Genomic DNA, 14,521 nt, shown 5'->3' with positions numbered 1-14,521 from the left:
GGCTCTGTAGCGAGGGGGTAAAAGTTAAAACTCTAGGATGAGACTAGTGGATATGAACTTGACTTGTTAAACTGTCATTGCACACAGCCAGAAAAGTTAAAGGGAAAATATCTCTGTATCTTTTAGGTAAATGTTTAGCATCTGAAAGTCTTAAAATAATTTGTCATAAACCTTCAATTTAAATTTGTGAATTTAAAAGGTGGACTTGACTTTATGATTACCATCATTTGTCAGCACAGGATTTAGTCAGCGCACTTCCTGCCATAAATGTCGAGCTTATGGATACATGTAAAAACATAAACCAAAAAAAAACCCATTATTATTATTATACCGTAATCATCCATAATGACCTGGCAATGCAAATTATTTTATTTTTTAGTAGTAAAGGACTCGCTGTAACAGCATATACTTTAATAATGAATTTTTCATTATGAATTCTGACCAAAATCAGACAATGTATGTGAAAATATGGCATTTCTTCACAATCCAAGAAGGATAAAAGTACTGTGGTTATAAAATATATTTTTTTTTTATAATTTTTGTAATTTATTAGCAAGGTAGTAAAATATTACTCAACAATAACACATATCCATGAAAAACGTTACACACAGTATATTTTAATGCTTGTACTGCTTCAGTTCCTCAGGCAGGGTGGGGCAGCATCAGGGGTGGTGGGGGAGGTGGGCGGAGTTAGCCGGATGAGAGACAGTTGAGTCTGGGATGGGCCAATAGAAGACTTCCTGGCAACTGAGCTACGAAATAAAAATTGGTAATGGTTAACTGACTTGATACAGGAACTAAAAATCTTCACATTCATTCATAGCCTTGGAAATTAGTTTATTGCTCTGTTGTTGGTTTTTTTTTTGTTTTGTTTTTTTGTTTTGTTTTTTAAAGCAGCTCTCCGTAAACCTAGGAAATTTTACAATTCATCATTTATTCATTTAACCTTAATTAGTAATGATTTCATTAATTTCTTCACAAATACAATTTTAACCATCAGAGAAAAATATTCATAACCATCCCACAGACCTATAGCTATTTACAGCTAACACTAGTTACATTTATTTAGACTCTTTTTCTCCAATTGATCTTTCTGAGTTAACTTCAATAATTACTTCCTCCAAACCATCAATGTGTCTTTTAGACCCCATTCCTACAAAACTGCTCAAAGAAGTCCTGCCATTAGTTAATGCTTCAATATTAAATCTGATCAACCTATCTCTAATAATCGGCTATGTACCACAGGCCTTCAAGCTGGCTGTAGTTAAACCTTTACTCAAAAAGCATCTCTAGACCCAGCAGTCTTAGCTAATTATAGGCCAATCTCCAACCTTCCTTTCATATCAAACATCCTTGAAAGAGTAGTTGTCAAACAGCTAACAGATCATCTGCAGAGGCTTATTTGAAGAGTTTCAGTCAGGTTTCAGAGCTCATCACAGCACAGAAACAGCTTTAGTGAAGGTTACAAATGATCTTCTTATGGCCTCTGACAGTGGACTCATCTCTGTGCTTGTCCTGCTAGACCTCAGTGCAGCGTTCGATACTGTCGACCATAATATCCTATTAGAGCGATTAGAACATGCTGTAGGTATTACAGGTACTGCACTGCAGTGGTTTGTATCATATCTATCTAATAGACTCCAGTTTGTGCATGTAAATGGAGAGTCCTCTTCACACACTAAGGTTAATTATGGAGTTCCACAGGGTTCAGTGCTAGGACCAATTCTGTTTACATTATACATGCTTCCCTTAGGCAGCATCATTAGAAGACATAGCATACATTTACACTGCTATGCAGATGACACCCAGCTCTATCTGTCCATGAAGCCAGATAACACACACCAATGAGTTAAACTGCAGGAATGTCTTAAAGACATAAAGACCTGTATGGCCGCTAACTTTCTGCTTCTAAAGTGAGATAAAACTAAAATGATTGTAGTTCACCTTAAAAATCTTATAAACAGGGTGTCTAACCAGACTGTGAGGAAAGTTGTTCTTGACTAATAAATGTCCCTAAATATGCATATTAAACAAATATTTGCTTTCTTCCATTTGCGCATTATCTCTTAAATTCTATCTCAGTGATTAAAAAGGAAAGAACAACAACAACATACATTATTATCAGGTTGTCGTAAAAACTGTGAAAAGCCTGTAGTTGTATCCAAAATGCTGCAGCACAGAGAGAGCCAACACCAAGTGAGAGCACCTCCCTTTTTCAGAGAGTGGTTGTTGTTTGGGGTGGCTTTACGTCAGGAGTTAGAGGCAGTCATCTACTAGTTAGAATGCTGGTGGTTTGATTCCTGGCTGCCCCAATCTGCATGTCAAATATCCTTGGACAAGATACTAACCCCAAGCTGCTCTACAGTGCATCCATTAGAGCAGTGGTTCCCAAAGTCTGGGAGCACAGCCATTGCAAGGGCAGCGTGGTATGAACAAAAAAAAGAATGCTTGGGCATTGCTTGCATAAGAGACGGGGCAAAGCGGAAGATGAAGCATCGCCAAATACACTTCCAAACCAACTTCTTTCCAAGCCAAAGACTGGAAAATATGATGAAGGATATCTTGCTTTTGGCTTCACCTGCACAACGTTGGTGCCACGGTAGGTATCCCTGGCAGAATTTGTTTCCCCTGCGTCGGGAGCACACGCTGGGCTGTCCACATCATGGACCAACAGATTCCAACAGTTGTTTTGCACAGAGAGGCATTTTTTGAAAAATATCTATTGCATCAATTGATAGCAGTGTTGAATGTTAGTACACGGTAAAAAAAAAAAACAACCACATGCAAAATAATGACACCATAAAGATGGTTTGTTTTTCTGTTATTTAAAAGAGGTAGTAGTTTATTTTACTCCAACCTGTAATTTGTTGCAGTTTACTTTTATTAGTTTCATTGTTTACAAAAGGTGTGAAATAAACTGCAGTGGGATTTTCTTGTAAAACAAAGAGGGGCCTAGCAAAAACCGTTTGGGAACCACTGCAATAGAGGATAAATGCTAGATAGTAAGCACTTGTGAAAAAAGTGCTTGGGTTAAAGAGGCAAGTTGTATGAAGTGCCTTGATTTCTCAGGGAGCAGATTCCTCTGCTTCCATGGCTGTTCCCAGGACCCAGACTCAGTGCTGGAAATTATAATTATCTGCTCTTTACCTTTCTTCCTTGTCCTCCTGCTGCTGTCCATCCACAGAGCTCTCTGTCATGTGATCAGCACTTCTGTTGTCATCAAGTTCTTCCTCCACATTGCTACCCACTGGACATCCCAAAGGCCAGCGCAGCTCCCCACTCTCCTGTTCACTGTGGTCTGTGGGCTCCACAACAATAGAGGGAAGACGCTCCCTCCTATAAACAAAGTCTTCGGGATAATCTGACTCTTCATTCATGTTGGCTTCAGGGAAGATCTGGTCAGGGAACAAATTCATAATGCTCTTAAAAAATGTAAATTGAAAATAAGTAACTGTAAGGACTGAAAGTCATGTGCTCATAAATAATACAATCTTATTTCAGTAGATGACGTTCTCAGCCTCCTTAGTTTTTTCAGGTACTGAAATAAATGCCAACTGGTTACAAATTAACAGAATTATTATTATTATTATTATTATTATTATTATTATTATTATAAAAAGGAATGAAATGAAAACCACAGTGAAGATGCTACTCAGACAAGCTCTGCAGCATCAATTACACGGCTGATATTCTGAAAAGTTGAAATTTTGAAACAAAATAAAGAGAGAAACAGACCTAAATGACTTTGAAGAAGGTTTCATTACATGTGATAGCAATATCAGTGAGCGACTGCTCAACGTGTGTTTCATCAGGCACAGTGACATAAATGGCTGTAACTGTTAAATGGTTTACTTTTGTTAAACCCACTGAATTAAAATGAAAGTCTGGGCTTTAATTACATCTCATGTGGTGGTGTTAACTGTAAAAACTGTCATTAGATCCAGCCTAAAATGTTCCTCTTTGGCAAAGTATATAGTTAGGGCTGGATCAGGTGAGTCCTGAGTCCTGCAATAAGCTGCTGTTTCTTCTCCACTCATGTGTTTATACACCACTCTGCATTTAACCATTAATTATTATTAATCTGCTCTTTTCAACAGGGTGTCCTTTGTCCCATCTTCCTCCCCTCACTCCCAGCCAGTTGAGGCAGTTAGCCGCCCCTCCCTGAGCCTGGTTGTGCAGGAGGTTTCTTCTTGTTACGAGGGAGTTTTTCCTTCCCACTGTTGCCAAAGTGCTTGTTTACAGCGGTTCATATGATTGTTGGGATTTTCTCTGCTTGTGCTTGTGTTGAATGTTAATGTGCCTTAACCTCCTAAGACCCGAACTCTTCCACAGTATGCATTTTTTTTTGGAAAATATTTTTATTGAAAAAAGAAAACAACAGCACTTGCAGTTACCAAAATACAATCAACCTTTCTTCATTTTCCTAAGTAAATATACATAAATATATATATATGAAAAAAAAAAACACAACGAACAGGAATCCCAAATACAGCAATCAGAGGACAAGGATGAAGAGTTACCCCAAGAACAGTTGACATAATAGCAAAATACCCTGTCCAGAAACCTTCCAGCTCAGGACACAGAAAAAACATGTGGCTAAGGTGACAAGGAGAACCGTGGCATTTATCACATTTATTTTCCACTTCTGGATACAATTCAGAAAGTCTAGACTTAGAGAAATGCACCCTGTGTATGACCTTAAATTGAATAAGTCCAAGACGAGCACAGGAGGTGGAAGATCGTACCCTCGCTATAGCCTGTTCCCAAGACTCCTCATGTATTCGAATTCCCAGTTCTCCTTCCCATGTACACTTAAGCTTAACATTAGAGTGGTTACTAAAAGACAGGATAGCATCATAGAGTTTCAAAATGGTTCCTCTGTGATGAGGAATAAATGATAACGTAGTTTCCCACTGCTGTTCTGGAGGCAAAGAGGGGAAATTTGGAAAACACTTGGCAACAAAATTTCAAATTTGAAAATAGCGAAACAAATGGGTCATAGGGAGATTATAACGAGAAGACAAGTTGGGAAAACTATCGAAAACACCATCCACATATAAATGTTTGAACTGTTTTATACCCTTGTCACACCACACTGAAAATGTCGAGTCCAAAAGTGAAGGGGGAAACAAATGGTTGTCGCTTAGAGGACCCGAGGAAGACGGCATTACAAAATTAAAGTGACGTCTAAACTGAAACCAGATTTTGACTGTGTTAAGAACCACCTGATTATCAGTGTACAGAGAGGGTCTTACGGGTAAAGAGGAATAGAGCAAAGCCGGTAAAGAAGAGCCCTTACATGATGACAGCTCCAATTTACACCACGAGGAACCAGAAGATTTTAGCCAGTAGCAAAGTTTATGGATGTGAGCGCCCCAGTAGTAGACTAAAAAATTAGGTAATGCAAGTCCTCCACTAAATCTGCATCGCTGCAGCAAAGTTTTAGAGACCCTAGGTGGCTTCCCTCCCCAAATGAAAGAACCAATAATCTTGTCCAGTGAAACAAAAAAAATTTTCGGCAAAAATAAGGGAATTGACTGAAATAAAAATAAAAATTTTGGTAAGATGTTCATTTTAACGACATTAATCTTACCGATTAAAGAAAGGGGGAGATTACCCCATCTTTGAATATCAGATGCGATCCTAGATATAAGAGGAGACAAATTTTCTGATTTAAGGCCAGCTAGAGAGCGAATCACGTTAATCCCTAAGTACTTAAACCCAGATGGACTGAGACGAAAGGGTAGATCAGACTGTTGAAGTTGTCGTGCTGCCGTATTAACAGGAAAACACTCACTTTTCCCCAAATTTAATTTATAACCTGAAAACGAACTGAAGTTCTCCAGAATACTTAAAACAGCAGGGATGGAGCATGCAGGGTCAGTCATATATAATAACAAGTCATCCGCATACAATGATACTTTATGTGTAATTCCATTACGGATGATTCCCCTGAATACAGAAGAAGATCTCAATGTAATAGACAGAGGCTCGATGGCAATGGCAAAGAGTAAGGCAGACAAAGGGCAACCTTGACGACAACCACGACCCAGCGCAAAATAATCAGAGTAAACATCATTAGTATGAACACTGGCTTTAGGGGATGAATAAAGAAGCCGAATCCAGGAAATAAATTTATCGCCAAAACCAAATTTCTCTAAAACTGCAAACAAGTACTCCCACTCCACCCTATCGAAAGCCTTTTCAGCATCTAAAGAAATCACAAGTTCAGGAAGTTCAGATAGACGCTTTGAGTAAATAACATTAAAGAGTGTACGGGTATTAAAAAACAATTGCCGTCCCTTTATAAAGCCATTCTGCTCTTCAGATATAATTCGAGGAAGCACATCCTCAAGGCGAGATGCAATTACTTTAGCCAATACCTTTGCATCGGCATTAAGCAGAGATAATGGCCTGTAGGAACCACAGGAGGTTGGGTCCTTGTCATTTTTGAGAAGGAGCGCTATGGTTGCTTTGTGAAAGTAGGCGGTAATGAACCCGTTTCCAAGGATTCGTTAAACACAGACAAAAGCAATGGTGCCAATTTACCAATAAATGTTTTATAAAATTCAATTGGAAACCCATCCGGGCCCGGGGCTTTATTAGACTGCATAACTGTAATAGCTTTTAATACTTCTTCAACAGATAATGGGGAGTCCAATTGCCCCGCATCATTAGCACCAATAACAGGGTTTGAAAGATTATGAAGAAATGCATTCATTTTAGCTTTATCCGTGGGAAATTCGGACCTGTACAACAAAGAGTAAAATGTTTTAAAGGTAGAATTAATTTCCAAGGGATCTGTAGTAATATTGTCATAAGAGTGTTTAATACTGGGTATCACACGCGAGGAGGCCTGACGTCGTAACTGATGTGCCAACAAGCGACTAGCCTTGTCACCATATTCGTAATATGAGCCACGACTGCGTAGTAATAAGTGCTCAGCCTCTTTGGTTGACATAAGATCAAATTCTGCTTGCAAATCAAGGCGCTGCTTCAGTAATTCTGGAGAAGGGTTCAGTGTATAACATTGATCAAGGTTACTAATTGCAGCTATAAGTTCTTTAAGCCTGGCATTAATCTTTTTATTAGCACGGACAGAGTAAGAAATAATTTGACCTCTCAGGTAGCATTTAAGAGTCTCCCATAGCAGAGAATATGAAACAGAATCATCCTGATTGAAGGACAAGAACTCCTCAATAGAGCCTGAAATAAATTCACAAAATTCTTTATCCGCCAGAAGGAGAGAGTTAAATCTCCAAAGTGGAGGACTACGTTTATGGGTAGAAAGATGAACATCCAATAGCAGAGGAGAATGATCAGATATTACAATACCAGAATAGTCGGAAGAATTAACACATGAATTAAGAGTTCTGTCAATGAAAAAATAATCAATCCTGGAATAAGACTGGTGGACCTGAGAGAAAAACGAAAATTTTTTGATTGAAGGGTTGCGAAATCTCCATGGATCAACAAGATCATTCTGTTTCATAAAATCTGAGAATGTTTTAGACATAGATGATGGAGTCAAATTACGAGGACTAGATCGATCCAAAATTGGATCAAAAACACAATTCAGATCACCACCAAGGATCAGCAAATGTGTATTCAGAAAGGGGATGTTACTCAGCAATCTATTAGCGAATTCAGCATCATCAAAATTCGGGGCATATACATTTACCAACAAAACCTTTTTCTGCATTAGGGTACCAGCAACAATGATGTATCTACCATTCCCATCAGCAATAACATCGGTCGAAGAGAATTGAACTTTCTTATTAATGAGAATGGCCACTCCTCTAGCTTTCGAATTAAAATTTGAGTGAAAGACCTGACCTACCCAAGGGCAATATAACCTATAATGATCCTTAATGCGAAGATGAGTCTCCTGTAAAAATGCTATGTCAGAATTTAGACGTTTCAAGTGAGTAAAAACCTTAGATCTCTTAACAGGGTTACCCATAGACAGCATGCATTTTTAATTTCTCTTTGATATTTGGGCTTATTGGGGCCCGATGAATGTAAAAACAAAGAATTACCAGATTTTATTTTTACTCATCTTTGCTTTTAAGAAAATTGAGAGCCACATATGAGGATATTCGTTTAAAATTTTGATAGAACAGTAGCAGTATATTGTCCTCATAAGTGGATATCAGGCCCATGTAGAGCAAAATTGAGTATTTTGGTCTAAATAACCTAAAATGTGATGTCCACATATGTAGACGCCAAGTCCTAGGAGGTTAAGGTAACTGTTTTTGTGAACTGGCACTATAAAAATAAAACTGAACTGAATAAAAAACCTACCTGATAGGCTTTGCTTCCTCTCCTCTGAACTGGACACTCCTCCATCTGAGATTCAACTTGAGTGAGAATGGTGTTCATACTACACACACACACACACACACACGTACACACACGTACACACACACACACACACACACACACAAGATGTAAGCCAGGGGTGTGATTGCCATTGTTTTACTTCTTTTAGCAACACACTCTGTATTTGGCTTCTAGTAATCTCCTCAGTTCCCGTTCACTTGATAAAGATTTGGTGTTGGTCATCTGAATGCCATCCTCACATTTTGCGCAGGACACAGCCTCCGCAGTGGTGAAACACTCTTCGTGGATAGGGCTTGATCGGGTTACCCTGATCCCTCAGTTAGAGAAAACCTAGGCTGCTGGAGTGTTCCTTCTTTGCTCACATCTGTTTACTCTTTGTGTTTATACATCACTCTGCATTTAATCATTAGTTATTAATAATCTCTGGTTCTCTTCCATAATGTGTCTGTTTTCCTGTCTTCCTCCCCTCACCCCCAACTGCTTGAGGCAGATGACTGCCTCTTCCTGAGCCTGGACTTCTTGCTGTTAAATGGCTTTTCCTTCGCACTGTTGCCAAGTCCTTGCCCAAAGGCGGACCAAGCAGGGAGTCGTTGGGGTTTTCTTCATAGTATTGTAGGGTCTTTACCTTACAGTATAAAGCACCTTGAGGCAACTTTTTCTGTGATTTAGCACTCTATAAATAAAACTGAATGGAAATGAATTACTTTCCAGAGTGTGCCTCTCTGAGATATGGTTTTTATTCCTACATGCGTAGCCTCATTGGATGTGAGACATTCCATCATTTCTTTAATCCTGTCACAAATATTTTTGAAACACTTTGGCGACATAGGGTTCAAAATTTCTAAATTGGATTTGAAAGAATATCTAACTCAAGGTATAAAAATCAAAGATAAGATATACATGACACATTTATGAAACTGTAGTGTTTATACAAGGTGCTGATGGGCATTAGTAGACTGGACTGAAATGCGTAAGGATGAAATCTGCATGTTAACTATCAGAGACCTCACACTCTCAAAGTCTAGAGATTTCCAACAGGGTTCTAGGAATGTCCAGCTTAGTTCAAGTTTACAGGAAGCAGTGGACTGAGGAATGATTTACAGGGTTTTTGCAGTAGAGAAAAATGTCAAGTGTTATATGGTATACTGTAGGTATACGGAGGGAGACAGCTTCTCCTGCTGAGTTAATCTGCAGCTAATTACTAAGTACAAGCTTGATTAATGCCTCAACCCCATGGAGGGGGGAAGGGTACAAGAACATTTGTTTTCACTACTACTAGTTTTCAAATATATGTGCTGTAATTAATATATTTGTAACAGAAAGACCAGACCTACTCATAAAGACTTTTATGGCATATTACATATAAATAAACATACAATAGGTTTCTGTATATGCATTGCCATTCATTTAGGTCTTTTGAAATACTGGTCAGCAATATTTAGTATAGTCACTGTGTAGTTCAACACAGCTCTATTCCACACATTTATTAAATAATTAATTACTTCATTTGTTGCCAGTTCAGACTGCAGTCACCACAAGGCATTTTCTATTATCATTAAGGTAAAGACCATAACACACAATTCATATCCTCAAACCTTTAGAAAGTGGGTAGGTGGAAGGTAAGAGTATTTAAATCTTGTAACTTACCTATGTGAGGCAGGAATGCAGCTCATGTTTGGCCCAAAGACTTTGCGCACAAAACTAAAAAGGTATTCCAAGGAAAATGGAAAAACCTACACTAGTTCAGTTAAAAGTTAGTCACTGGGTGCTATCAGTCACTTTCCTGTCCTTCCTGCTAATCACAGGTTCAGTTTCCTCGTCTGGTTCTCTTCCCTTCATTGTCCAACAGTGTCATGTTTAGTGACGCACGCAGCACTTGGCATACACACTGGTGTGCAAACCTCCTTTCCAATCTGACCGTCTCAGTGTCACCTTTAATTACAAACAAAACCTTGATGTAACATGTGCAGCAACACGTGACTTGGCACGTGCTGATTAACAGGTGAGCTGTCCTGGCAGCACACATTCATCCAGTTAGGGAGATTATTTTACATCATAATTAATGCTACAAGCTTACCTCCATATAGCTTCAAATATGTATTAGTCAGCAGAGTTGTTGATGTCATAGTAATAAAATTCCCAGCTAAGGCTGTGGGAACTACTATTATGAGAACAGAATTTAGTTTAAAATCATAAGAACATGTTTCATGTAATTAAACACATGAAACATGTTGGAATTCATTTGAGATAATGTTTTACTAACACCTTAGTAAATATTAATAAATTATGTGAAGCTCAATCATATCACAGGTGTTTTCAGCACCAGTCCACCGAGGGGGTAGTGCTATTCTGTAACAGTGCTATTGTCTATTTAGTGACTTGCCACTGATTATTCTAATTGAATACTTGTATCTGTATGCTTTTAGCAGTCACCAAGGCCCAAACTATTGAAGGCTATGGCACAGTTATATATAGAGTTTTTCTGCACCCAAGTACATTCTAAAATTTACACACATTCGTTGGGGTTGCACATCTCGCCCACAGATACTTTGGCATTACAGTGCCATATGATGAATTCAATGGTTTGGATAGCCCAGTGCTTTTATCAGCAGTGTTGGTCAAGTTACTTGAAAAAAGTAATCAGTAACTAATTACTGATTACCTCCCCAAAAAAGTAATCCCGTTACTTTACTGATTACTTATTTTCAAAAGTAATTAATTACTTAGTTACTTAGTTACTTTTTAAAAACACGATTTACAACCTGAAGAGGTGATAAAGCGATAGATCTTTCAGCCCAATTCTACTTTTTCTACATAATCCATCATACGAAATGTAATCAAATGGAAAAGTCCCTTTTTAAAACTTGTTTCTCTGACTGGAAGAAATTTGTTTAACATTTAAACCTATTTTCTGCACATTCCAGCACATAAAATATATTTTTTTTGTGTTTACACTCAGTCTTTCAAATAGATGCAAGTAAAACACAGCAGAAAATAAATAAAGTCAAAGACTAGGGGTCCTTTTACTCTATTTTCACCTGTAAAGCAGGAGTAGGGTAGGCGGAGGTTTACCCTGGTGCAGGTGTGCCGCGGTCAGTGGAAGAATCCACGAGTTTCTCTGTGAGTTTCCCATTACGTCGTAGCTACTCGGTGCTTGCTCGGAAGTTTAGGGGGTTTTTTTCGCTGTAAAAAGAAGTTTTCTTCCCACGCACAACGGACACTAATGTTTTTGTCACTTTTTATGGAATCAAACTCAAAGTAAGGTCAGTACTTCCACGCTTTAAACGCTGCACGTTCATACTCTCTCCGCACTGATATATGATCCATTGTTTGAAGAGAAAATCTCCGTCCCGGTTTCCCTCCAAGGCGTGAGCACCGATAAGCAGAGTTTTGTCCTTTCCTTATAAGACTCCTAATTATTCAAAGTAACACTCAAGTATGCCGTTCAGCTGGGTTAGTTACTGCGCCGGGAGTAGCTTGGGAGAACAAGGAAACACAGACTGCTTCAGGTTGCCTTCCCAAACCAACTCAAAGGTTTATTTAGTACAAAACAGCTTATATAGAGGAAAAAAAGGTTCGTGTGTCAGCAGGTTCTCAGTTCAAACCGGTACAGACCAAATAAGGAAACGTCTTCCTGCCTTGTGAGCAAAGAAGTATCCTTTGTGTAGTTTATCTCTTCAGTTACAATTTATGATCATCCCAGCAAAATACACTCCTAGACATAGAATACAGAGTTCTTTCATTAGTGAATTCTGAAACAAACCACCTGGCTTTTTAACAAGCTCTTTTCTAAAAGATAAGGAAGGGAGGATGGGAGTAAGGAAGTGGTCTCGTCTCTGTGGTATTTTCGACCTTGGGGTACCAGCCTGTGATTCTTACACATCAATTCTTGGGTCAGAGAGAAAGAGAAAAACAACTAGTAAATGGGCCTTATTGAGTAACAGTTTTCCTGTATAATATCACAATAAAACAATATCCTGTAAATGCTATCATGGTATCAAAATATCACAACAGTTCCCCCCTTTTATCATGAAATGATAACATAGTATAAAGACAAATCATAAACGTAAAACAAATCATAAATGTAACTGGTCCTTCGAGCAAGCTTAATATCAAAAATTCTGGGAGCATATACATGGTATCACACAACAGACAATAATCATCGAAAACATGCTGCAACGGTTACAAAGGCTACAATTAGTTCCTTCCATTTTCCAAACGTGTCCTGTAGCCACTTATCTAGCCACTGACCGTGACCTGTATTGGCAATTAGTTCTATCTGCAATGCTTCAAGTCTATTCATAGCTTGTGTGAATGAACCGTTAGGGGCGGTGTTATTGGGAATGAAAGTACAGCATACATCTATGTAAACGTTATGTGAGTAAGCGGAGCGTTTTGTACGTCTCCTGTATACAGGCGTATCAGAGGTTTGTTGTATTAGTAGTTCTTGGGCTAAAGTTACTAGACCACAGGTACCGATCCAATTAACAGGTAAGGCTAATCTAAGGGTATTATTGCACATCCAATAAGCATGTGGGATTGCTCTAGTTAGGCGCGTGACCATGTGTGATTTAACTAACTCCCCCCAGTCAGTGTCATTTAATACACCCTCTGGGGGAACAATGATCGAGTCTCTGCTCGAACTTGAACTGTGTGTGTGTTCCTCCAGATATGATACAACTTCAGCCACAGAGACAGCTAGCCATGTCTCATTACAGCGTGCACCTGGGGAGTCAGAGAAAAATGTGTAGTTATCCTTTGTATAATCTATGTGGGTGTCTGGGCCAGTTAACTTTAGTCTGCGCAGACATATCATACTAGTATTAAAATGGAGAGGGATCTGTCCTAAGGGCAGTGAGGGCTTTAACCTATTCTTAGGGCGTTTCATTGGGGCGCAGGTCCCTGCGGTGTCATTAGATAACTTCAATAATTCGCCTAATGGAGTCTCAGGGTTAGTTGGTGTGTGTGTGTGTGTCTAAGTAGGCAGTCGAGAGGGCTCAGAGTCAACTGTAAAGTGTCTTTAAGGAGAGCATTATCTCCGCCGATTTTCTCTAGTCCCTCAGTGAGGGGGAAACCGGATATGGGGTATCCTACTATAACCTGTTCTGGATTACCTTTTGAACAGACATAACAGTTACTGTTTCCTAAATCACGAGCGGCTATTCTGGCATTTTCATACCAGGCGTTAGCTCCTGCTCTAGAAGGCGCATAAAAGGGTTTATTAGTGGCGTCTATGTTGTCATTTACTGATTTTAGGGAGCGTGAGGAGTGCATTAAGTAGGTGTCTTGCAAAATAGAGCATGAGGTATCGTCAGCAAAATACGACCTGCAGAAATGTGAACATGGTTGCAGTTTACAATACAAAATAGCAAAGAAAAATCCTAAGGTTAATGCGATAGATATGATAAATAACCTAAATATATAAGAAAATATATAAGAAAAAACACAGTTCTTCAGTCGTCTCCTGGCCTGGTCCCAGGTTCGAGAGACATTGAATAAGCGTCGTGTGATGACAATGGGCATTTCATTTCCTCCATGATCAGGATGAAATGAGTCTAGCTTTATCAGATTAGACATCATGTGGTACTCTCGGCTTTCTGTTCCTGCTGAATGTTGAGTACCTTGTTCTTGTTCACGTGAAGGATCAAAGAGCTCTGAGCCTTGGCTCTTTCAGGTGTTGTGTGTTAATCAGTAATTGCGTGTGTGTATGTACATTGGATCCGGGCGCTGGCCCGCCGGAGATGTCGTCTGCTTGATCCGACGCCTGAGATGGTCCGATTGGGCTGGTCTTAACCCTGCTGGCATGAATCCCCTGAGGTTGTCCGTCCGTAAGGATGCTGGTTCTCGTCACTGCCAGTACAGCCTGGGGGCTGGAAAACGCGCGGCCTCCCAGAGTGTCCTTGGTTTTAGCGGCTTCACCAACACCGCATCTCCTTGTCTCCACTTGTGGGTTGGATCTGTGGAGGGGAGAGGCTGGGAGAGACAAACTTTCTGATAGTTATTATTCAGTGTTTCTACCAGATTGTGAACATAGTCGGACAATGCAATATACATCACCTTCTAATAGCGGTGCCCCTCTGGAAGCTGACCATGGTGTTGGAAATAGTCTTATTTCAAATGGAGATAATTTGGTTACTGCAGATGGAGTCATTCTAATCTCACAGAGGACTTGAGGAAG

At 39.3% G+C, this 14,521-nt stretch overlaps 1 protein-coding gene across 1 annotated transcript; it reads right to left on the bottom strand.

Annotated features, from left to right (window-relative positions):
• Positions 1-559: 559 nt before the first annotated feature.
• LOC308387313 (uncharacterized protein) lies at positions 560-10,115 on the bottom strand. Its single transcript, XM_080867257.1, has 4 exons — positions 9,991-10,115; positions 8,305-8,383; positions 3,148-3,395; positions 560-752 (listed from the first exon to the last, which is right to left on the bottom strand). Exons 1-4 carry the CDS (start codon positions 10,014-10,016, stop codon positions 635-637), a joined length of 471 nt encoding a protein of 156 aa, XP_080723383.1. The 5' UTR covers positions 10,017-10,115; the 3' UTR covers positions 560-634.
• Positions 10,116-14,521: the final 4,406 nt, after the last annotated feature.

This window comes from Rhamphochromis sp. 'chilingali' (genome assembly GCF_963969265.1).
Source record: "Rhamphochromis sp. 'chilingali' genome assembly, chromosome: 19".
Lineage (NCBI taxonomy): Eukaryota > Metazoa > Chordata > Actinopteri > Cichliformes > Cichlidae > Rhamphochromis > Rhamphochromis sp. 'chilingali'.
Note: the sequence above shows the minus strand (reverse complement) of the source record. Positions and strands in the feature narration are given on the sequence as shown.

What these genes read in the sequence shown, in the direction of transcription:
- LOC308387313 (XM_080867257.1), bottom strand. Translation starts at nt 10,016, where the DNA reads ATGAGCTGCATTCCTGCCTCACATAG. An exon ending in GAGGAAGCAAAGCCTATCAG is followed by an intron (nt 3,396 to 8,304) that starts GTAGGTTTTTTA and finishes TTCCCTGACCAG; the next exon opens with ATCTTCCCTGAAGCCAACAT. An exon ending in CAGGAGGACAAGGAAGAAAG is followed by an intron (nt 753 to 3,147) that starts GTAAAGAGCAGA and finishes TTTATTTCGTAG; the next exon opens with CTCAGTTGCCAGGAAGTCTT.